Below are 25922 nucleotides of genomic sequence, written 5' to 3' on the forward strand. Positions count from 1 at the left end.
TGGGTGCAGCATCAGGGGAATCTCTCTGTGGTAATTAACCAACCGCGATTGGGTCAGGAACAGACCCCTCTCCCTTTCCCAACCAGATCTCCCAGTGGTGTCTGAAGCATCACTCCTGGGATGGGGTGGCCATCTGGGGGAAGTGGAGATCAGAGGTCTCTGGTCTCCGGCAAAATCCAGACTCCACATCAACCTTTTGGAGCACCAGGCAATCCGGCTGTCATTGAAAGCCTTTCTACTCTCCATCAAAGAAAGGCTTTTGCAAGTGTGACGTACAACACTACCTCCATGTGGTACTGCAACATATAGTGTGGGGTGGGGTTGTGGTGTCAAGAGGCTTTGCATCTCTGGACATGAATGGAACAGCAGGGTATATCCCGGGTGGTTCAACAATGGCCATGCGGATGAAATCAGCCGAAGATGCCTAGCGGATCACAAATGGTGTTTCCATTGGGGGGTGGTGCAAGGTCTCTTTCTCAGCGGCGCGAGTCTTGGTTAGATATGTTTGCCACCACTGAGAGCGCACAATGTCAGCAGTTCTGTGCACTGGAGTTTTCAAGGCGGCTCTCGCTCTGAGATGCTTTTTTTCTAGAGTGGAGTTCAGACCTCCTGTGCACCTTTCCGCCCTTACCACTCCTGCCCGGAGTTCTGAAGATCAGGGGTGCCTGGGCCCAAGTCATTGTTGTGGCTCCTGACTAAGCGCGGAGAGTTTGGTATCCTGAGCTGCGGAGCATGGCCATTGGTCCCTTGATCAGGCTTCCCTGTGGGAGAATAGTCTGTCGCAGAAGCAGGGAAGGGTTCTCCACCCGTACCTGTCAATGCTCTGCTGTCTTGCATGAACATTGAGTGGGGACAGTTGACAGCTTTCGTGCTTCTTTCCAAAGTCTGGTCTATTATCTTGGCAGCCAGGCGTCCATCCACCAAAATCGTATACGCCTACAGTTGGGGCAAGTTTTTAGCATGGTGTGCAGAAAAATCGATTGACCCTCTTTCTCCTCCTCTTCCACATGTTCTAATAGTTATTCTTTTCCTTGCCTAGCAGGGCTCTGTTCTGGACACCATAAAGGGCAACCTTTCTGCTAAATAATTATTTCTGTGGTTGCCTAACCAGTTATCCCTCTTCATATCCCCTATTATACATAGGCTCTTTAAAAGTTTGCAACATTCATTTCCTCCTTTTCCATTCAACATGCCTCACTAAGACCTTTAATCTAGTCCTAATGTTCCTGATGTTCTCTCCCTTTGAGCCCTTGCACAATTGTCCTCCCAGGCTCCTTACCAATAAGACAGTCTTCCTGGTGGCAATAGCATCTGCCCAGAAAGTCAGCAAGCTTCTAGGTTTGTGATCCAAGGCTCATTACTCAAACATCTACCCAGGCAAGCTGGTTCTACGAACTAGAGCTTCCTTTCTGCCGAAATACGTCACTCCCTTTCATGTAGGCCTGTCCATCACCCTGCCTACATATTACGCTCCGCCACATCCCTCTAAAGAAGAGGCGCTACTCCTTGTTTTCAAACTCATTCCTAAATCATTCATTGTACGCTGATAATGCATGTCATTACAATCATTACCGGGTTACAGAGAGGGCCATTTATCTACTTGAAGCACAAAAATGTCCTGTATCTTGTAAGTGTATGTTTGTGACTCATTGTAGCCCTAACCCTTGTAAATACGTTTTAAGACATTAGTTTCCCCACTGATTTGTGTGAAGTATTGTAAAATGCTACTGCAACTTTCTTTTACATTGTCAAGAGTATCCATGCACTTGCTCTTATAACCAAATTTGTTCCAGTGTTTTTTTTTATTTTACAAAATTTTATTATGTGCATTGCTAAGTGTCCAGGACAAAGAATTTCATTGAAATGAAGCTTTTGAATTCTAAAGAAAGACCTTTTATTTTTTTTATCTTGTCCTCCAAATATCCATCATTTTTGCATTCACATATAATTTCACCAACAAAGGGCAAAGCATTTCGCTGCTGTCATTTTCTGCCAAACTAGGGCTAAATGCTTTATGTACAAAATCCTGTGTTGAATATACATCTTTCATATGAAAATCCTCACCTCTGTGTGCATCTCTCCTGCCCAGGAAGTTTCCCCGTTGGCCTTTTAAGAATGCCTAATCTTCCTTCCTTTGGTGAAGTTAATTTGAAATATCATTTTGATCAGGCAAGCTCTCCAGTGGCCTTTCTCTATTACAGCCCAGTCCCTGAATCCCCAGTAGTGTTTATCTTTTTTTTTAAAAAGGCATCTACTGTTCATTTGTCACCTATGTGCGTCTGAGCAGTGTAATTGTATTTCTCGTTATGCCGCAGATAAGACTTCCTTACTCCTTGCGGTCATCAATGATTTTTGATTAATTCTCGACCTATGATAGTCCCATATACATTTAAGCATGGTTATATAGGGATACTGGTGAGATTTTAAGAAAAGTGTAAAGACTGTGGCGAATGCTCATCTTTATTACTGTTATCTTGCCCAAACAAAAGATGAATATTTTCTTCCTATTGCCGTAGCCATTAGTTATCTTCGGGTAAGAGAAATGGGAACTGGCCGAGCATTTTGTCTGCCATATGCTGAGGCCTTTCACAGCATCTGCTGCTCGGTGAATTGCAAATACACACATTTTTTCATCAATTTTTAAAACTTTTTATGTTGGGTTTGACCCTTACATTGGGACAAACCTACTTAGACCTTGAGCTCTGGTGTAGAACTTGTTTTCAGCGCCTCCTGGTGTAAATCATTTATCTGAAAGAGACACGTTAGTGATAGATTCCTTACCTTAGAATATCCCCAAGCGTTAGACTGGATCCCGAATGTTTTGCTTAGCAGTACCCCTATGCGTCACTAGGTGGCGTCTTGCTGCTCAACTTCCATCACTGGCGTCGCAAGCGCCGACATGACGTCACGGAGAATACGTAGGCGCCACCCATGCACGCTGACGTCAGTTCTTTATTTTTCTGCACCAGCAAGCGCAGATCCAGCTTGTGCACGTACAAGAATTTTGTCTCCCCCCTTTTTTCTCATGGTGCATGTAGGGATGCCTGGCTTTAACTCCTATGGGGCCTGCCGCCGTAATATGTCGGTGGCGAACGCCTGTGCAGAACCAGCCTAAGCGCAGCCGTGGTTGCGGCTTCCGCAAAGGCGTATCTGGAAATCAGCGTGCGGGTCAATCCCCCTCCATACCCCGCTGCTCCTTCCTCCAAACCTTCCTATTCCAAGTTTCGTGGAGCACCCCACGCCGGTGGGTGTCAGGATTCGCCACCACCTCCCCCACTGGCGCTATATCACATCGGACAAGTGGGTGCTGCAGATAATCCGCAAGGTCCTCCCCTCCAGCCATGTCACCTCAGTGCCACCACATGTCGAGGGATCATTTGCATCTTCTCCAACCGGTCACTGTCCTCTTGGCCAAGGGGGCCATTAAGTGCGTTCCCGGGCAGGAAGTAGGGGGTTCTTTTTATTCCCAATACTTTCTGGTCCTCAAGAAGTACAAGGGGGGTTTGCGCCCATCTTGGACCTCCGGGACGTCAATCGCTTCCTCCGGAAGGAGAAATTCAAAATGCTGACTCTGGCTCAGGTCCTGGCTGCCCTCGACCCTGGAGACTAGATGGTAGCGTTGGACTTGCAGGACGCTTATTTTTACATCCCCGTCCTGCCGACCCACCGACGTTACCTACGTTTCACGGTAGGCCAGGAGCATTTTCAGTTTGCCGTGCTCCCCTTCGGCCTTACCAGCGCCCCTCGGGTGTTCACGAAAGTGATGGCAGTGGTCGCACCCCAAACAGTCGTCAGCCACCTTCAGACTACAGCCGACCTCCTGCATTGGCTGGGGTTCTCCATCAATGTGCCAAAGTCGCACCTGAGTCCCTCTCAGAAGCTCCCCTTCATCGGAGCGGTTCTGGATTTGACGCTGTTTCGGGTTTTTCCCCCCTAGCAGGGAGTCCGGGATATTCAGGCTATGATTCCGATCTTTCGGCCTCTTTCCCTGGTTTGTCAGGTTGACTCTCCAGCTTCTGGGCCTGATGGCCTCCTGCATCCTGCTGGTGACACATGTCAGATGGCATATGCAGGCTCTGCAGTGGGAAGTGAAGTTCCAGTGGGTGCAACATCAGGGCAACCTGTCCGATCATCTCCAGATCTCGGAGGGCACTGCTCAACAATTGCAGTGGTGGCTCGCGAATCGAGATTGGGTCAAGGTCAGATCCCTCTCCCTTCCCCAACCGAAGCACACAGTGGTGATGGATGTGTCCCTCCTCGGATGGGGAGACCACTCGGGAGAGCAGGAAATCAGAAGCCTCTGGTCTCCGGCGGAGTCCCTGCTCTATATCAACCTTTTGGAGATTCAGGTGATCTGACTTGCACTGAAAGTATTCCTTCCCTCAATCCGGGGAAGTGTGGTGCAGGTGTTCACGGACAACACCACCACCATGTGGTTTTGCAACAAACGAGGCGGGTGGGGTCCTGGACCCTATGTAAGGAGGCACTGCGCCTCTGGACATGGCTGGAACATCAAGACATTACCTTGGTGGTTCAACACCTGGTAGGTTCTCAGAACGCCAGGGCGGACGAACTCCGCCGCTGGTGCTTGATGGATCAGGAATGGCGTCTGGAATCGGACGTGGCGCAAGGTTTAATTGCCACCGAAGAGAACGCGCAATGTCATCAGTTTTGCGCGTTGGAATTTCCAAGGCGGCACTCGCTCAGCTACGCCTTTCATCGTCGGTGGAGTTGCGGCCCTTTATACGCCTTTCCACCTATACCACTTCTGCCCAGAATGCTCAAGAAGATCAGGCGCGACCGGGCCCAAGTCATCCTTGTGGCTCCAGATTGGGCTCGAAGATACTGGTATCCCGAGCTACTCAGCATGGCGGGCGGTCCCCCGATCCGTCTGCCTCTTTGGGAGGATCTTCTTTCGCAGCAGCAGGGGACGGTCCTTCACCCAAAACTGTTCAGCCTCCACCTCCATGCGTGGAGATTGAGCAGCGACGTTGACAGCTTTCGACCTTCCTCCCAAAGACTGTGATGTTATTTTGACAGCCAGGCGTCCCTCCACTAAAACGGTATACGCCTGCAGGTTGAACAAATTTGTGGCATGGTCGTCTGTTCCTCCTTTCCTTGTCCCAGCAGGGTTCTGCTCTGGGCACTATCAAAGGTTATCTTTCGGCCATCTCCGCCTTTCTACGGTTTCCAGATCAGCCTTCTCGTTTTAAGTCCCCTGTTGTTAACCGTTTCCTCAAAGGCATTATGCATACGTTTCCACCCGTACCTTTCATAATGCCTCATTGGTACTTGAATCTAGTCTTGACCTTTCTGATGTGTGCTCCCTATGAGCCCCTTCATAATTGTCCCTTACGTCTTCTCCCTCTCAAGACAGCTTTCCTGGTAGCTATCACCTCTGCCAGAAGGGTGAGTGAGCTCCAGGCGATCTCTTCTAAACCTCCTTTCCACCCTGTTTATCCAGACAAGGTGGTTCTGAGGACCCGTCCTTCTTTTTTGCCAAAGGTTGTCACGCCCTTCCACATCAGGCAGACCATCACTTTGCCCACTGTCTGGACCGAAAACGGGCGCTTGCTTTCTATCTCCAGCATATGCAACAGTTCTGGGTGGATGACCAGCTCTTTGTTGGATACGTGGGTGTCGAAAAAGGTTGGGCCGTGCACAAACGGACCATCTCTCGGTTGGTCGTTCTCTGCATCAAGGCCTGTTACTCTTTGGCTAAGAAAGAGCCTCCTCTGGGGCTGTGTGCCCATTCCACCAGGGCAAGCCAGCCACTACTGCCTTGGGACGCGGCGTTCCCTTGCAGGACATTTGTCAGGCAGCCACGTGGGCCTCGCTGCACACATTTACCAAGCACTACTGCCTTGACAATCACGTCCGGAGACACGGCTTCTTTGGCCGTTCTGTGCACCGTGACTTTCTGGTGTCATTTTGTTCGCAGACCCACCACCTGGGTTGGTATTGCTGGGGTATCTATTCTAAGGTAAGGAATCTATCACTAACGTGTCTCTTTCAGATGCCAAGTTACTACTTGTGTAACGATATATCAGTAAGAGACATTAGTTAGTGATCGATTCCTTACCGCCCCACCCATCCTCCCTGTTCTGCGAACTGACTACTAGGGTTAAGGTCATCCCTTTCAGGGCCCTAGTTTTATGCACCATTGGTCAGTATCTTGCATGGCTCTGCGTTCCTGGCGCGGAAAGTTGTGTACAGAACTGACATCAGCGCACATGGTGTGTTACTCTTACAACGCATCTTTTACAACGTAATGCTGTTACAATGCAGCTATTACATCGCAAATACCATTACAATGCATGCCATTACAACGCATGGCATTACATAGCAGATGCTATTACAACGCATACCATTACATCGTAAGTATTGGTAAGTATTTAATTTTTTATTTTTATTTTATTTTATATTTTATAATTGATTTATTTATTATTAATTATAAAAAAATATTTATTTCGTTTTTAAATATTATAAATTAAATATATTAATTTAAGTATTTTTTTAAATAAGTATGAGTATAGGAGTATATGTTTTGGGGTACTGATGTATATGTTTTGGGGTGTTTGGGTATTTTTAGGTTTTAGGGCAGTGTTTGGGTTTTGGGGTACAGGGGTGTTTTTAGGTTTTAGGGCAGGGTTTGGGTTTTGGGGTACAGGGGTGTTTTTAGGTTTTAGGGCAGGGTTTGGGTTTTGGGGTACAGGGGTGTTTTTAGGTTTTAGGGCAGGGTTTGGGTTTTGGGGTACAGGGGTGTTTTTAGGTTTTAGGGCAGGGTTTGGGTTTTGGGGTACAGGGGTGTTTTTAGGTTTTAGGGCAGTGTTTGGGTTTTGGGGTACAGGGGTGTTTTTAGGTTTTAGGGTAGGGTTTGGGTTTTGGGGTACAGGGGTGTTTTTAGGTTTTAGGGCAGGGTTTGGGTTTTGGGGTACAGGGGTGTTTTTAGGTTTTAGGGCAGGGTTTGGGTTTTGGGGTACAGGGGTGTTTTTAGGTTTTAGGGTAGGGTTTGGGTTTTGGGGTACAGGGGTGTTTTTAGGTTTTAGGGCAGGGTTTGGGTTTTGGGGTACAGGGGTGTTTTTAGGTTTTAGGGCAGTGTTTGGGTTTTGGGGTACAGGGGTGTTTTTAGGTTTTAGGGCAGTGTTTGGGTTTTGGGGTACAGGGGTGTTTTTAGGTTTTAGGGCAGGGTTTGGGTTTTGGGGTACAGGGGTGTTTTTAGGTTTTAGGGCAGTGTTTGGGTTTTGGGGTACAGGGGTGTTTTTAGGTTTTAGGGTAGGGTTTGGGTTTTGGGGTACAGGGGTGTTTTTAGGTTTTAGGGCAGGGTTTGGGTTTTGGGATAATTAAAATATATTTACCATTTTAAAATTGATTAATATATATTTAATAAATTAAATTAATTATTTTACACTAATTACATTTTTTAATTAAATTAAATGAATTACTATTTTTAATAAAATTACATTTATTAAATAGATATTATTTATTAAATAGATATTATTTAATTAAATTAATTTAATGACAATTTTAAAATGTCTTTTAATTAAATTATTTTAAATAAATTAATTACAATAAACTAAATAACATTTTTAAAAAAAGCTATACTTACCTATACTTACGATGTAATGCCATGCGTTGTAATAGCATTTGCGATGTAATGCCATGCATTGTAATGACATCCGTTGTAATGTATCCCGCGTTGTAAAATCTGCGTTGTAACGGAACGCGTTGTAATACATCGCGTTGTACTGACACCAATCCGCGCACATGGGTGGAGCCTAAGTAGTCTCCGTGACGTCATCTCGGCACTTGCGAAACCAGTGACGGATGCGGAGCCCCAGGATGCCACCTACTGACGCTTAGGGATACTGCTAAGCAAAACTTTCCGGATCCAGTCGGACGCCTGGGGATATTCTAAGGTAAGGAATCTATCAGTAGCTAATGTCTCTTACAGATAGATTATTACACAACTTGTGCAATTTGCTTATTTTTTCCAATTTTAATACCCAGGGTTCAATAAAGCAAAACAGAGAGGGAACAGTGTACATCCCTCCCTTTTTCCTGTGTTTTCAGTCAGATCCGATTTCAGAATATCTGTGAACTAGATATTGACGGCTGGGATTTACAATTGATCTATTGCAAGTCTACTCATATGGTTCCCTATTTATTTATTTATTTATTACAATATAATTAAGGACAGAACACTAGTCACAATCAAATAGCTGAAATAGCAATTAGCACTGCAGATTTTCCCACGCTTTTTGCCTAGTTTGTTGTTTGGACTGTTCTCTAGTATCATAGGACTACTGCTTATGAACATCCTCAGTTTGTTTAGGGTCTCTTCTCACGTAACCGTTCCAAGTGCATTGAACTATCTGAAAGTGACTTATATCTGCAGATTCCAAAACTTTGAATTTCCCCAGGCGTCAGACTAGCTCCGGAATATATTTCACGAACAGTACCTCTGTGTGCCAGTAGGTGGCTTCGGTCAGCTCCGTGTATCGTTGTCGGCACCGGAAGTGACGTCCGTCTCACCCACATAGGCAAAAGACACACACATGATGGACATAATACAGAACAAATCAGTCACCCCCAGAGAAGAGATCTGGGCTCAAATTAATCTATTTTTTTGCTCACCAAGCCACCCCAGTTTAGATCCAGCCATATACAAATCATTATTCACCCTGCTTCTCATGGGAACAGTCCAGCCCGAACTGCCAAGCCAGGTCCTCCCTGAACCAAAAACTGGCATCCTGGGACCGGTTTTGGAGTATCACCCCTCATCAGCCAGGCTAGCTTGGATCTAGTGGTACAATGACCCCGGGACTCACGTCTGGGCATAACTGGCGCACTTAGGACAAAACAGCAAAAGACACATAAGTGATAGACTGGAATGGCATAGTGTGAAAACAGACAACGGATTTAAGCCCAGATCTCTTTACTGGGTGTGAATGTTTGACATTGTCTCGGCAATCCATCCATCAATTGTTGTTTTTGCATTTGTCACCCTAAGTGGGAAGGGTATACCTAAATGTGGGGCCTGTGCTCACCATGCCACTGGAGTCATGCTAGCCTGGCTGATGAGCGGAGATACCCTGCGACAGGTCCAGGATGCTTGTTTGTGGTCTAGGAAGGACCTGGTCTGGCAGTACGAGCTGGACTGTTCTCATGGGGAGCAGTCTCAAGACCGAATTCCATATGGTTGTGTCTAATCTGAAATGGCATAGTGTGCAAAAACCAATGGACTTAGTCCCAGATCACTGTGCTGGGTGTGAATGTTGGACAATGTTTCATCATTCCGTCCATCAACTGTTGTTTTTGCACCTATATAGGCGCCACCTCGTGTGCTGAGATCAGTTCTTTTCTTTCGGCGCCAGCCAAGACCCAAGAGAAGAGCTACACCTCTGTCTGTTTTTGACATGTGTTTTTCAACATTTTTCCTCAACACCAACAAGTCAAGAAAATCTCGGCTATGGCCCTGATGTTCAAGGCTCAACCCTAGATCCAGGTGAGTGTGACTCTGAGACTTATTGGCCTAGTAGATCCTAATTGTCAGCTATGGCAGGTGATATATGCAAGCCTTTTAATAGAAGCTGAAATCCCAATGGGCCCAGCATCAATATTGCCTTTCCGACACCATCCAGGTCTCAAAGGAAGCTGCTCAAGGTCTGCAGTGGTGGCGGACTGGTCACAATTTGTCATATGGCAGTCCACTTTCTCTCCCCACCCAGAGCTGACACTGTTGACAGATGCAATACTACTGGGTTTGGTGGTGCGTGGGGGCTACCTGGGGAAGTGGAGATCAGAGAACTCTGATCTCCAGAAGATCGGCTCCTTATCAGCCTTCTGGAGCAGTGTAACATTAATCTGACCCTGACGGCCTTCCAGCCAGCCATCCATCAAGAGGAAGCTGGTGCGGGTTCCCACGAACCTATGTTACTTCAACAAGCAGCATGTAGTGGGACCCAGTGCAAGGAGGCTTTGTGCCTCTGGAGTGTCTGAGTATCTTTCAGGATGTCACCTATCTGAATCCTAAAGTGACGGAACTGAGCAGATGTCATCTGATCAATCACAAGTGGCTTCTACATCAGATCCTGAGATGGCCAGATCAAGCCAAGAGATTTTGGTACCCCGAACTCCTGAGCATGGGCATCTGTTCTCTGATCAGGCTACCACTTCGGGAGAACCTCCGTCGGTGGAGATTGAGTAGCAGCAATTTACTGTAAACAGTTTTCTGCCTAAATTGGTGAATGTCATCCTCACTGCGAGACACCCCTTAACAAAATCTATTTATGCTGAGTAATGGAACAAAATTGTAACTTTGTGTGGTGCCTGGGACACTGACCCGTGACAGACAAATCTGCCAGACATCATTTTGTTTTTGTCTTTAGCATAACAAGACCTTGCAATGGGCATTATGAAAGGTTATTTGTCTTTTCAGCCTTTCAACCTATGCTGGGACAACCACCCTTGTTCAAATCACTTGTTGTGAGAACATTTATTAAAGGTTTGATGTAAGTTCACTCGAAAGCCATTCGAGATGCTGCAGCAGGTCCTTAACTTTTACTTGACATTAATCTTGTGTACTCCTTTTGAACGTATGCATAGCGTCTCCCTTCTTCCCCTTACTTTGCAGATTGTCTTCCTCATTACAATTACGGGCACTTGTTGTATGAATTAACTGCAGGCAAGGTTGGTGCAACTACTCTACATAATTTTTTCCTGGCAAATTGGTGCTAAGGACTCGGATGGCCGCCTTACCAAACATTGTGACTCACTTCCACTTTGGGCAATCCATCCTTATACCAGCGTTCTAAGCTCCCCTCACTCCCCTCAGGTATCCAGTATCGCATTCACACTTTTTGTTTTTTTGTGAATATTAGTATAACTGATATTGGCACAGACTGAAACTGTTGTCCTGTGATTATGCTCTAGTGATAAGACAATCTCCCAAAATGTGTGACGAAACCTGCGACAGCATGAGAGTCTCCCCTCGCCAGAGAATTGCTACTAAATATGCATTGCAAAAATGTTTTAAATGATTTTTTTTTTAAAGTGAGTTATTAATTTCAAGATCATAATCCTTATGTGGTTCCTAGACTACTTCGTTATTCTTTGACATTAGAGGAATATTACTAGAAGTATGACTTCACATTTGTCCTAAAGGGATGGAAAGAAAAGTACTAATAAAGCCAAGTAGGTCTAGTGTTGACCAGTAACCTTTTAAATTTGTCAGTGCTTGTTTTGTTTTTCCATGCTTTTTTCCCAAACATTATGTTTGGAGAAGCTACCAAGTCCCCATCAATTAAAAAGCTAAAATTGATTTATTTTGGTCTCGAAAGGCATACATTGCCATATTAGTCTCTGGCACTTCAGGAAACTATTTTTGTGGATGTGCTCCTCACAGTGAGCTTAGCCCATGGCTAAAGTTAGCTGACCCATTTCTCTGCTCTGTATTTTGAACGACACAATAACAGGTGAAAAGATGAAGGGGGGGGGGGGACATATTGTAGTAGTCGGCTTAAAACAAAATGTAAGTGTGGGAACCATACTTTTGTATGTATTTTCTCCCAAACCGCCGGATTAGAAATAAATTATAAGTAACTTGTTGTGATTTGAGAAATAAAAATAGTTTTAGTAATGTTAAATGTATTGCACATCATTATTTTTATACTGTTTTGCTGTGAGACTTGCTGAGTTCTAAAATCTAAAGATCCATGGAGGGCGAAATAATGCAGTGGTTCTCTCTTCTGCCTTGTGAAATCAGATGTCAGTTTTAATTGCATTCTGAACACGTGGAGTGAAGCACTTTCATCATGAACAGATTATGAAACATTCATGTGCATGATGTAGGATGTAAAGAATGTCCTACATGTTTTAGAACTGTTGATAACCTCTCTGTGCATGTGAATTGTAAAACATAATCTAACAACAATTCCTTTTATTCTGATTGGCACTGGAGGGCCGGGATGATGATGTGCCCCAGTCCTGCATTTTTATCTCCGAAGCTGTAAGACCAAGTTTTTTTATACTTTTTAATTGGTGACTGCTTATGCACTTAACGTCGCATGATCTTCATTTCATTGTACGTGTAGTGCATCGTTTGTGTTCTTCTTGTGCCACGATCACCCGAGCCAAAACCGACGGTGATTTACATTTGCTGTGCTTTTCATTAGTCTGAAAATATTTATTATGTCATGATCGTGTGAAAATGAGAATACTATCTTTTTGGACTGTATGCCCAATATGTAGCTATCTTGCCCAGAGAAACTTAATTTGTAGATGCTGCTGCATCCGTTCTCTTCCAAAAGCCACATTGTAGGGACCACAAACACCCACTCTGTGTTTTTTAAACTATATACAAATCTGTTCAAAAAAAGAATATCCGCTAGAAGGACGTATCCTTTCTGTATGTTTTAGTTCCTCTGCTCATGCTTGACCATCTAATTGACTCAAATCACTGGTACCTAAAGTGTGTGCACAGTGACATATAAGAACAAACTGTTGTTTCTCATATGATGCACACTACATGCAAATGTAATTTAAAATGTGTACATTTCATATCAGTTTTATATTTTCTTCAGTCACTCATATTGCCACTGTTTTGCTAGCTGGGTGGCACTGCTTTTGTTTTTATTATTTTTCAGAAAACTTTCTTGTTTTGTATTTTGCACCTACGTCCTTTATTGATTTTGTTTTTAATTATGAATTTTCTGGGGAAATGCAAAGTTGAAATCACAACCAACAATAATAAAACATATTACTTCATACAACAGCCCCACAGAGTAGCAGCATAGTTAGACAGCAGTACAAAATCATGACATGTCCTGCCTCCCCACTCCCCCCAAAATTGAATCAACCCATCCTTGCATAAAAATGTATATATTGAACCCAGGCTATGTAGCGAAAGGGCTCCACCTCCACTCTGCAACCACCGCAAAGTATATTAAATTATATCAGCGAGTCAAGCTTACCAATGTTCTTTACAAAATCTGGGAGACGTCCCCAGAAATCACTCTGTCTGAAGGTGGGCGGAAGCTACTCAGCATATGCCTCAACTAGCATATGCCTCAACTCAGCATATGCCTTCCACCATCCCTTGAAAATCAGGGAGCTTATGCATCCCCATATCTGATAGAGACTTCTAGCTGCAGATTCCTTAACCTTGAATCTCCTAGGCATCAGGCTGGATCTGGAAACCTTTTCTGAGCAATACCTCTTGCGTGCGATGTCGGTTGGCTACATTCGGCTTCGCGTGACGTTGTTGGCGTCGGTTATGACGTCGCTCTGCCTATATAGGAGCCACTGAGTCGTGCGGATGTCTGTTCTTTTCTTTCCGCACCAGTTAAGTGCCGATCTGGGAAGACCTCCCCCTCTTCCGCTTTTTGGCAGGTTTTTTCTAGACTTTTGTCGATATTTTTGGATTTGTCTTCGTGTGCGAGGGATGTCCTCGAGAGAGACCGGTTTCCAACCATGCAGGACTTGTTTCCTGCATGATGTCGGTCACCAATCCCTACTGCGTATGTCTGTGGTGTCTTGAACGCGACCACAATAGGAGATCTTGTTCAGACTGTCTGGCGATGGCCCCTAAGACCTTGTGGTAGCGAGCAATAAATGGCTTGCAGCCCGGCAGTCGGTACCATCAAGCGAGACCCGAGGAGGTCACGGTCCTCTTAGAAGATGTGGTCGTGGGACCACTCACCGAGCCCTAAGTCATCCTCCTCTCATTCGAGGTCCTCTGGACACTCTGGGTGAGGCACAAGAAGAAGAAGACCAAGCGGACTTCAACTTAACCTCAACTGGCGTGTGTCATTGAGAAAGGTAGGGACACCGACGTTCTAGGCACAGTTCTGCGAAGCTGGAGCCAGAGTTGACTTCGCGCCTTCCACCCTTTACGGGAGCTGGAGCGACTTGCGCTCAAATTAAAGAGTATTACAAGGTCATGTGCCGCGTATTTGAGCGGAATGACCATGTTGGTGAGCCTTCAGGGTTGGATGGGGCCCCATTGGGTTGGACGCCTTTTTCTCCGGCAATGGCGCCGGTGGGGCCTCAGGAATCCGATCATGGATCCGGATCTATGCCCGTCATCCAAACGCAACCTTCCCTGGCGTTGAATTCGAAATCGGTGCCGATGACGTCGCCGATGCCCATCGGTGGCGCAAGCCCCATCCTCATCCCCGATGACACGGAGCTGGAACGGCGTCTAGCAACGTCGATTACGACGTTGACAGAACCCTGGGGTTTTATGTTATCTCCAGAGTACTTTGTGGACGTGCTGGGCTCAGGAGAGGAATGGGAGGAATCCCGAGACCCTCTTGAGAACCAGGATGTCTCTGAGGAGACAATGGACTGGTATGGGGAACTTGGGGAAACCAGTGGTTTGGATACTTCCCCAGACACTCGCATGCTCTCTCCGCCTACAGTGGCTATGGAAGAAGGGGCTGTGAGAAGTTGGCCTGATATGTAGTGCTCACTATTCTAGTGATCACTGTGTATCATTCCAAACGACCCTTATTGATGATTGGTTGTAAGTCAACCGTTAGACCAGCTATCCTAGTAGCATGGACAAGAGCAGTCTTTAGGCTAGAGGGCATGTTAAGCCAGCTGTTATACCATCACATATACCCCTTGAACACCAAGTGAAAGGACACCACACAAGTTGTTATGAAAATAAAGTATATTTATTTAGAACACAACAGCCCTGGACTCTTTATGAGGACAGGGCGTTAAGCACAATACAAAGCTCTTAGGAAAATACTCAGTCGCACAATTTACACAAATGCCCGAGGGGCACGAAAAACCATATACTCTAAAAGTGGAATGCGAAATTACTAGCAGGTAAGTACTACTCTAATAGACTTTAGGATCGCTAGGACTTGACTACTGAACCTTCAGATTACTAGCAGGAGGCCTAGGGGGATCGGGTGCAGAGTGTGCACTCTCACGCGGGATGCGGGACAAAGTCTATGGATGCTAGATTTCGTAAAGTTAGTGTTATCGGACGAATCTGACTAGGTAGAGCTAAAACGAAAAAGGATCTGGACCCTTGGATAGTGAGGCTATGCTGGAGCACCGAAATGCTGAGGTTACCTAGCCCAGGGGCTGCGGCTGCATAGGTCTGGAAAGACGTCGGGAATCCTCGTTGCAGTCTATGGAGCCTGAAAGAAGAAGTTGCTGGCAGGCGACCAGTGAAGAGATTCGGATGGATCCAAGCCTGGATCGAAGATGGAGGACACCTGTAAGCAGAGGGGACCAAGTCCTGAATCACTAGCCAGTGATCAGATGGGCACCAGGATGGCACCGGATTGAGTCACCTCGACCAGGTGAGTGGGCGACGCTGGGCCCTGCAGTCTCACGGACCAGGAGGCGTTGTCGGCGACCAGGATGGAGGTGCGAGCTGTCCTACGATGGTATCTGCTGTCGACGTCGCTGGACCCAGGATTGGGGCAACAAGTCTTGGCAAATGCAAGCCCACGCGGTGGACTTCAAATGGCGTCTGGAGTGGACCAGGAGGGTCCGGGGTGCTCCTCTGTTGAAGGGGAGCAAGGGCCAGTCTGGAGCAACCAGACCAGCGGTGTTCTCGTCGTGGTGCGTCGTCAAGAGGGCCACAAGCCAGCAGGCAAGTAGCCGGACAACGCGGTGAGCAGCAAAGTGCAGAAGGGCCCCACGCAGGTCTGGTGGATGCTGGGGGGCTGGACTTCGGTGCTGGAGCTGCTCAGGGTTAGGGCTTCTTGAACCCCAAAGCACTCACTCGAGGATCCCTCGGCGGTCGTGCTGGATAAGCGTCGTGCAGTTCTGAAGATGGCCAGTCCCTCGAGGTCTCGTCACACCCACGGATCTCAGCTGAGCTGACGATGTAGGTAGAGGTCAGAGGTGCCAGGGAAGCCGGGTCTCGTCGTGCTGGTCAGTCGGATTCCGGAGGAAGGACGTGCAGCAAACCGCAGTGTTCTTAGATGGTGCCTGCGGGTGCAGGGTGACTACTCCTTAGTCACAAGGGAGAAATCTTGAGAAGAAGCCGAGAGTTCCTTTCGTAGAAAGTAGTTTCAGGATTCAAAGATGATCTCATTTGCAAGGGGGCCCGCTCCTATCTTTATACTAGGAAAAGGGGCTGGCACGCGACTAGGTCCTGCCCATGGGTGGGACCAGGAAGGGGGGTGGTTACACCCCTCTCCCATGCCAGACTTTCCCCAGCTCAGGGGCTGGTGTGCCCCTGGAACTGGTTCTAGCCGGCAGATGCATAGTGAGCACCGGGGTGCCACTTGCAGTCACCTTCCTCTAAAGCCCTGCCTACCCAGGATACACAAAACCCTGTCTGGGATGGTGCTAGCACCGCCCCTGACAGGAAACCCTTTGTCCAAGCCTCCCTCGCTGGAAGGACTCCCAGCAGCAGGGGGTCAGACTTGTATCTGTGGTGGCAGCATCCATTTTGTGATGCTGAGGCTTGAGTCAACTTTAACCGGGGTTCACAGTTACATACATGTCGTGTCCCTCTAGAAGGGTGGAATGCTAACCCCGTCGCCAGAATTGGCGAGGGGTTAGTATTCCAATTCGTATGACACCTTACTCGACATGTTTTGATAAAGCGATACCAAAGATAGCAAATAACCGCGAGGATTATAATGCACTTAAGAGTATATGGTACGCGTTATCATAGAACAGCTATTAGGACTTGGTTTCGCAAGCTGCAGACGGGCTCGGCTCATGCCAGAGCACCAGCTCACACGATTCCAAGCACTCTGCCTTCAGGATTGTCAAGGCCTGCCATAGGAGTGACTGATAGGAATCTATGTGTCAATTTTAGGGTTAGATATAGGTATACTATATCTAAAGCAAAGGGTTATTACACCACCTTGCCCCAGCTGTCGTGCAGCCAGTTGTGTCAGATTTAGATGGCCAGCCAGGGGTGGCATAATACATGCTGCAGCCCCTGGTAGGCCCTGGGTACACCTATGCCCTGAGTTACAGGGTCTGATAAGGTGGCCCAGTACCAATTGGATATGTACCTAAGGTACATGGAATCCATTTTACAGAGAGAGCAGTAGGCCTGGGGTCCTGATTGGCAGGGTCCCAGGCCAACTATGTCAAAAACCAGCTAAAACACAGGGCAAAAAGTTGGGGGCAACCATAGTCAGGATCTACCTTCCTACAGGTGCGTCCTATGCCATGGTGGTTAAGAGGACAGCTAAAGGTGCTTGGACTGGAGTTGTCCTCAGTGCAGGTCAGGACTAATCTCCTTACCAAAGTGCTTCAGCCTGGGGCTTCCACTTCTGAACCCTTATTGTCCTTTAATAAGGCACTTACATGCATCCTTTTTGGAACATGGTCCAAGCTTAGCACAGGGGCTCCTGTCAATAGGACGATTGCACGCCACCATCGCCCAGCTCCGGGCGACCCAAAGTTCCTCAGCCAACACCCCACCCCAGAAAGTTTGGTGGTGGGGGCCTCTATATCCCAAGGTGCATTCCCTTCCACCCCTGCGGATAGGCAATCCAAGAGACTGGACTCATTTGGGAAGATGATGTTTTCTTCCTCCAGTCTGGCATTGCATTCAGTGAATACTGCATGCTTATTGGGCTGTTTCTCCCACTCTCTTTGAGAGACGGTTGGAGACGGTTGCGCATGTGCTGCCACAAGTCCGGGAGGATGCCCGGGCTGTGCTCTCCCAAGCGGTCAAGGACGGAAGGGATACAGCAAAATTCCCTATACGGTTTGGTTTGGACACAACCAATTCACTGGGCAGATCGATTTTAACGACTGTGGCCCTGAGACACCACGCCTGGCTTCTCTGGGATGTCCAAGCCAATTTGATGGACATGCCCTTTGATGAAACCTGACTTTTTGGAGAAAAGGCAGACTCAGCCCTAGTTACGTTCAAGGACTCTCAAGCTACGGCCAGATACTTGGGTCTCTCCTCGCGGCCAGTCTTCCTTTCGCCCTTTTTGTGGTAACGGAAGGGGTTTCCAGCCACGTCGACCCTATCCTAGCCTACCTGCTCAGACTAGCAAAGCTGTGCGTGGACGTGGACGCGGTACATTCTGTCCTCGGAAAGGAGGCCAGAACTCGTCTACTACACAGACCCTGGCAGCCGCAGCCTCCCAGTACTCCTAGGCTGATTCTGCAGGATCACACTAGTCCAGTGTGTGGGAGAATTCATAATCTCCCCCCTAGAGCTCTTTAACAACAGACAAGTGGGTTTGGCAGATCGTCTAGGAGGGCTATTCTCTTCCTTTCCTTTCTTTTCCTCCTCCTATTCCGCTAATTCAGGAACGGCTGGCGGAGGATCATTTAAAGTTGCTCCAAGAGCAAGTTACAGCTCTTTTGGCCAAAGGAACTATAGAGAGGGTCACAGTTTCAGAAGTAGGCAGTGGCTGTTATTCCCTCTACTTTCTGATTCCCAAAAAAAACCAAGAAGCTATGTCCGTTTTGGATCTTCGGACTGTCAATCTCTTCCTCAAAAAGTAGAAATTCAGAATGCTCACTTTCACTCAGGTCTCGTCTGCCCTAGACCAAGAAGACTGGATGGTAGCGTTGGACCTGCAGGATCTCTTTTTTCCCATCCTGCCGGGCCACAGGCGTTACCAGCCTTTCAAGCTAGCCCTCGAGCACTTTCAGTTTGCCGTGCTCCCCTTCTGTCTTACCAATGCCACTCTGGTGTTTACCAAGTTGATGGCGGTGGTTGCAGCTCACCTGGACAGGTAGGGGTGTCAGTCTTCCCCTACCTCGGCGACTGGCTGTTGAAGGCAACTTCGCCCCAGGCAGTAGTCTCCCAACTTCCGACTCCAGTTAACACTCTGCATTCGCTGGGGTTCTCTTTGAACGTGCCGAAGTCACACCTGACTCCTTCTCAGACTCTCCGTTTCATCGGAGCTGTTCTGGACACAGTGCAGTTTCGGTTTTATCCTCCCGAGCAGTAAGTCCAGGATATTCAGGTTATGATTCTGATGTTTCAGCCTCTATCTTTGATTTCAGTGAAGTTGACTCGGAGGTTGTTGGGTCTCATGGCCTTCTGCATCCTATTGGTAAGACATGTAAGATGGCGTATGCGGGCTCTGCAGTGGGACTTGAAGTTCCAATGGGCACATCATCGGGGAAATCTCACCGACGCTGTTCAGATCTCTGAAGGTAATGCAAAGGATATGCAGTGGTGGTTAACGAACCGCAATTTGGTCAATGGCAGACCTCTCTCCCTTACCAAACCAGATTTCACAGTTGTGACGGATGCTTCACTTCTGGAATGGGACAGCCACATGGGAGAGGTGAAGATCAGGGGTCACTGGTCTCCGGCTGAGACAGGGTTCCACATAAACCTGTTGGAGCTTAGAGCGATTCAGTTGGCATTGAAAGCATTTCTTCCCTCTGTCAAGGGGAAGCTAGTGCAGGTGTTCACGGACAACACCACCACCATGTGGTACTTCAACAAGCGGGGTGGGGTTGTGGATCCTTTGTCGAGAAGCCCTTCGTCTCTTGACATGGCTGGAACAGCAGGGCATTTCCCTGTTGGTTCAACACCTGGCAGAATCTCTGAACGCCAGGGTGGATGATCTCAGCCATCGATGCCTTCAGGATCACGAATGGCATCTCCAGTCTGAGTTTACGCAAGGCCCCTTTAGCAGTGGGGAGAACGCTTGGTTTGATTTGTTCGCCTCCTAAGAGAACGCACAATGTCAGCAGTACTGCGCACTGGTGTGTCCAAGGAGGCTATCACTCGGCGACGCGCTTCTTCGCGATTGGTGTTCAGGCCTGTTGTACGCTTTTCCACCCATACCACTCCTGCCCAGGGTTCTGAAGAAGATCTGGAGCGACTGAGCCCAAGCCATTCTTGTGGCACCAAACTGGGCGAGGAGAGTCTGGTATCCAGAGCTTCTGAGCTTGAGTATCGATCCTCCGATCAGGCTGCCCCTCCGGGAGGATCTTCTGTCGCGGCAGCAGGGGAGGGTTCTCTACCCGAACCTGCCAACTCTGCTCCTCAATGTGTGGAGATTGAGCAACGACAGTTGATAGCTGTTGACCTTCCTCCTGAAGTCTGTAACGTTATTCTGGCGGCCAGGCGGCCCTCCACTAAGACGGTATAGGCCTGCCATTGGCAGAAATGTGCCTTATATTGTACAGAAAGGTCCATTGACCCTCTTTCTGTTTCTCTTTCTACTGTCCTTTGATTCATTCTAACTCTTGACCAGCAAGGTTCTGCTTTGTGAACTCTCAAGGGTTAACTCTGTCTGCCTTTTTGGGGCTGCCAGACCAGCCCTCTCTCTTTAAATCTCCTATTGTAAATAGATTTATGTAAGGCCTGGCTCACTTATTTCCACCCACGCTCTTTGTTATGCCACAGTCAGTGGGACCTTAATTTGGTCCTCCTGATGTGCGAGCCTTTGCACAATTGTCGCTTCCGGCTGTTGACCATCAACACTTCGGCCCGGAGGGTGAGGGAATTGCAGGCATTATCCAGCTCCCCTCCTTATCTTATGTCCTTTCCGGACAAGGTGGTGCTTCGCACCAGGGCATCATTCTTACCAAAGGTGGTGACCTCATTTCATCTGAGTCAGTCCATTACTTTGTCCACCTTCTTTGCCCACCTACATCCCTTTAAGGGAGAGGAGCGTCTCCACCGACTGGACCCAAAAAGAGCCTTGTCATTCTACCTTGACCACACAAAAGAGTTCCGGGTGGATGACCAGCTTTTTGTGGGCCAAGTGGGACTAGGAAGAGAAGGGCAGTGCAGAAAAAGACCATCTCTCCAGGGTCGTTTTCAGCATTTAAATCTGCTACGCCCTGGCGAAGAAGCAGCCCCCTGAGGGCGTAAGGGCCCATTACACCATGGGAAAGGCTGCGACTATGGCCTTGGCTGGGGTGTCCCAGTCCAAGACATCTGTCAGTCAGCAATGTGGGCATCATTGCACACATTGGCAGAACACTATTGCCTTGATGGTCTAGTGCGCAGGGATGGGCACTTTGCTCATTCAGCCCTGCAAGATTTCTTAGTTTAAATCATGAGACCATAACCCACCACCGGGATGGTATGGCTCGGGTATCTGATTCAAAGGTAAGGAATCTGCAGCTAGAAATCTCCATCAGATGAACAAGATACTTACCTTCTGTAACGCATTACCTGGGTGAGACACTCTATCTAGCTGCAGATTCCTTACAGCCCCATCCATGCCTCCCCGCTTTGCGGACTGATGTGGTAGGACTAGGGTTGTTTCCACTTTCAGGGCCCTAGTTTTACACACTACTTCATCAGTTTCTTTGTGGCTCTGCGCTTTTGGCGTGGAAAATACAAAAAGTACTGACGTCTGTGCTCCTGGGTGGCGCCTATATAGGCACTGCGACGTCATAACCGATGCTGCCGATGACGTAAATCGGAGCCGAATGGAGCCACCCAACATCGCGCGCAAGGGGTATTGCTCAGAAATTTTTTCCGGATACAGCCTGATGCCTGGGAAATTCAAAGGTAAGGAATCTGCAGCTAGATAGTCTCTACCAGATAATGCCTTACCGAAGGTAAGTACCTTGGTCTTTAATGCAACCCGTCTCCGACCTAGGACAGAGGCCATGGCCTGCAACGTCCGATATTGTTTCGGGACATCCAGCACCCACGCCCAGTAAAAGTAACAGATGGGTGATAGAGGCCACAGTATCTGCCATGAGTTCCAGGGCCCAAGTCACTTGAGAGCAAAATGCCACAGTTTTGGGACACAACCATGCAAGATGAAGAAAGTCTGCATCAGTGGCGGCGCATTCATGGCAGGTAGAATCAAATGACCATCCAAGTTCTGTCTTGCTCACTGGTGTGTGATATGCCCTATGCAGATATTTGTAATGGATCAAACTATGTTTCCCTTTAGGAGAAATATCTTTGGTGACAGCGCAGCAAAAGGACCATTGTTTATCAGTAATGTCAATGCCCAAATTTGCAAACCACTAACTACGGCCGTGCCATTCTGGTTCAGACGTACCTTTGGAGAACCAAGTATACATAAGAGTTATAATATGTTTACCCAAGGAGTTCGCCAACAAACATGACAGGGGCTCCCATTCTGCCGGGGAGCTGGAAAATCAGCAAGCAACCTTCTTAAGATGTGTTTAATATTGTAATAGCAGAGCATATCTACCATAAGAGAGGAATATGAGCTAACAAAATCTTCCACAGGGAGGAAGCTGCTATTAGGGAACAAGTCTTCCATGTGTTTGAGCTGTGTATTCTGCAACACAAATAGGAGTGCCAGCTGACACACTAATATAGGGATATCGATAATGAGCGATCTCAGCTTGCCGCCCAAGCCAATGGCGCTCCTCATTAAGTTCAGCCATCCGAGTGTGCGCCCAGCTCAAGCATTTGACCGTATTGGATCCCTCTCTCAGGGTAGGGCGATCGGGCCGTAGAGCTATACTTAGATGGGTCCGGATCAGTCAGTCCACATTCTAGATCTACGCGAGGCGCTCAGTAAATATTACAAATCCAATGATGAGCAAACTGGGCTTGGGCAGCTGAACAGTACAGCTCAGAATTCGGTGCTCCAAACCCTTGTAATAATGCTTTTGTAATTTCTAATTTCTGTAAATCTCCCATCAGTAAAATGTTTAGTACTCCTAGATAGGTGGCATGCGGGTCAGAATGGAATCCTTCACTAGAAGATGTTATTTCTGTTTTTACCTCACCATGAGTTGAACCTGAATTTTAAAACCATTTTCCGGAGTCTCCCAAGTATTCTTTTGTTTTTCTCCCCACTATCTCTTGTCATACATAATTTTGTGCTCAAATGCTATGCAAGTCTTCACACTTAAGCGTACCGACGCAGGCCTTCGGCCCCACCTATCACTATTAAATGCATCCAAAGTGTGAAAATGTAAAGTCTACAGTATACTTTAAGTAAAATAGGAGAGTCTAGATCAGGCTTCCTCGTGACAACCCCTCTTGGGTTTCCCATGTCAGCAAGTGTAAGATGACGGAATGTAAGAGAATCTATCAGGTCTTCTTAGTCTAGTTGTAGTTGGGACCAGAAAAATGAGTAGTCACAATTTGTACGCTATAAACAGCCTTCACAGTCAACCATCAGTGGGTGAAACTATCGCAATAGTGCCAATTCTGATATGTAGCTTGCCCCTACTTACTCCGGTATCCCACCTTCAAACACCAGAGATAATAATTGCACCTTCTTTGTTCCTGTTGTTGCCAGCTGTAACCTTGTACCTTGCATCCTTGGAATTCATTCTTGAGGCTTGGCGAAGACCGATAACAGGTACTTTGCAAAGAGAATTCATCTACTAAGATGCTGTCAAGAAAGGAGTTCTTCCTGAGAGTTCAAACTGTATATGAAATAGGTTTAGAGGTGTGGCCCTCCTGAAGTCTTTGGATGTTTGCGATGAGCCTGATACATATATTTCTAATAGATATTGCAGATTTATCACATTTAGAAAATCTGCAGGCACCAGAAAGGATCTGTAACATTTTCCTGTGCACCAGTACAGCATTGTACGGCTCTGCGTCAACTTTACTCTGTGCCAGAAATGACTGGAGCCACATATAGGTGCCTCCTCGGCATGATGACGTTAGTTCCTTTCTTTACGCACCTTTGTATGTGGATCCTGAGCTATCTCCTACTATTTTTTCTCGTCCTTTGACGAGTTTTTAGTTTTCTCGAATTCTTGCAAGTGTACTAGGGAACATGTCCCCTTCTGAGACTTCAGGGATTAAGCCTTTGTTTGGATTGCCGCAGATATGTCTGGTGCTTGGGCCATTATTCCAAGTTGTGCAAGCTGTGTGTCCTGACGCACTGGAAGGGATTCCAGAGAGGGTAAGCCAAACTCTGTTGTTGAGCAACATTGGAAGTTGCATAAAAGCCGCTCCCACTTAGTTAAGGACATGGACATGGACACAATCCTAGTCCTGGGGCTGGTTTAGCAACAGGTTTTAGTCAAGGCCCAAGTTTTCAGGTAAGTAAAAATCTAAGAAAAACACAAGTAGCCCAGTCCAGAGTTGGCCTTGCCACTCTTCACCTGAGAAGTAGCAAGGACGTCAAAATGCTGCATAGTCGCGCTCCCGATCGGCCACCAAGGAACTGACTCTCCAGAATTTGCAGGTCTGTTGTCGAGCCCACAACAGGTTGAGGAATCATTGCCAAATTGGCACAAACCTTTCAAGCTGTCCAGGTTGCTGTCTGAACTGACTGCTTAGGCAGAGCAACCGGAACTAGCATGGTGCTCTGGCACAGCGCATAGATGAGATCCACAAGATTCTCAAGCAGTGTTCCAGCATTGCTCTTTGGATAAGCCATTTTATGGGTCTTGCCTTTTCTGCGAGAAAGCTGACTCTGCCCTTGAACGATTTTAAGAGAGTAGGACCAATGCACACTCCCTCGGTCTCTCCACACACACCAGGACGTATCCCCAACAATTTTGCCCATTTTGAGGCATTGTCGGACTCCTTCATCGGCAGGCAGCATCCAATCCCGCCACTTCAATAGCAACCACCGATCCTTTCACGGTCGGAGATCCAGCAGACAACGTCCAGCACCACTGGACCAGCAGACCTCCCCAGTCTCCTCCTCCACCTGCATCATCCTCAAAGCTGCTTACTTCCGCAAGACCACCCTGTAGGATCAGTTATCTTCCACACGGATGGCAGGCAACATCATCTGGCAGATGGGTCCAACAAATTGTCCAATGGGCCTCTGTGCTGCTATTCCATGCTGTCCCGCACCCATATGTCAGTGGCTTTTGGAGGACCATTGGTCCATTTTGTTGCAGGAACTTTGTAGAAAGGAGCCATAATGAGAGTCCCGGTCTCTGAGATAGGAACTAGGTATTACTCCTTTTTGGACTTGGCACTTTCTGCAGGGTCATCCCCAAACATTTTGTCTTCACCATTCTTTTGTTGGCTTTTAGGACTCTGCACACTTTACCTCTTCTAACTAGTGCTAAAGCGCTTGTGAGCTCTCCTTAAAACATTGGCAGATTTAATTTACTTTGAAGTCCCTAGTAAAGACGCACTACCTAGGCCCAGGGCCTGTAAATTAAACGCTATTTGGCGCTGCACCACTGGGTCTATAACCAACTACCAAATTGCGGACCTCCACACATACCCTCAACACTCCTATCACACCTACAGCGGGCATTAACACCCCGCTCACCGCTGACAGCACAGTTCCCACCCATAACACACCTAACTTAGTCCAGCACCAGAACAACACGCATTCCGACAATTCCCCCCCTTTATCCCCCCCCACTCTCAGTCCTCATTACCCTCCAACCAACTTCGCAGAACATACCCACTCTCTTAATTTAACTCCCCCCCCCCCTCAACAGGACCATCTCCAATCCCACTTCCCCTCCTACTCTCAGCCCCCACTACCCTCCTTACACCCCACCACGGCTACCAGTCTCCTAACCTTCACCTTGTCCCCCCCGCCTACCACCAATGCCCCCACCCATAACATCAACTTCCTCCCTACCTCATCCACACCCCTCCCGTCCAAAACCTCTCGCATCCCTAACCCCATCCCGCACACCAACACAACGCAGACCTGCTCGAACACCAGCCCGCCCTCCCACCTGCACACGAATCCCCTGGCTAGCCATTCACCCCTGACTGCCACTCCCACCCCCACCACCTACCCTACGATGGAATACATCACGGCCACCCTCACTCAGATCAAAGAAGACATTCACGCCATCAAATAACTACTCTCCACACGCCCCATACACCGCCCACCCTCCTCCACCCCCCCTCCCAAATTGTCTCCTACTCCGCCGGCGGACCCCCACCCTCATCACGCCCCACACCAGGCGTCAATCCCTGCTCATAGGCGCAGCAACTGCCCTCGTCCCCCGCATCGCCCCTGCAACCCCTCACACATCTACACCTCCCCGCCAAACTTGTCCCCCACCCCTCCGAATAACTCTCGCACCCAGCTATCCCCCAATCT

The 25922-nt window shown here is 47.7% G+C and overlaps 1 protein-coding gene across 2 annotated transcripts in view; it reads left to right on the forward strand.

Moving 5' to 3' along the window:
- RASA1 (RAS p21 protein activator 1) overlaps positions 1-25922 on the forward strand; it is a 926777-nt gene that overhangs the window by 712390 nt on the left and 188465 nt on the right. The window contains exon 23 of one of the 2 annotated variants that reach the window (XM_086960861.1): positions 11963-12010. The exons of the other annotated variant lie outside the window; for it this stretch is intronic. Within the exon in view, the coding sequence (XP_086816987.1) occupies positions 11963-12010 (48 nt within the window). The remainder of the gene's footprint in view (positions 1-11962; positions 12011-25922) is intronic. 2 annotated transcript variants of the gene reach the window in all.

This window comes from Lissotriton vulgaris, chromosome 3_1 (genome assembly GCF_964263255.1).
Source record: "Lissotriton vulgaris chromosome 3_1, aLisVul1.2, whole genome shotgun sequence".
NCBI lineage: Eukaryota > Metazoa > Chordata > Amphibia > Caudata > Salamandridae > Lissotriton > Lissotriton vulgaris.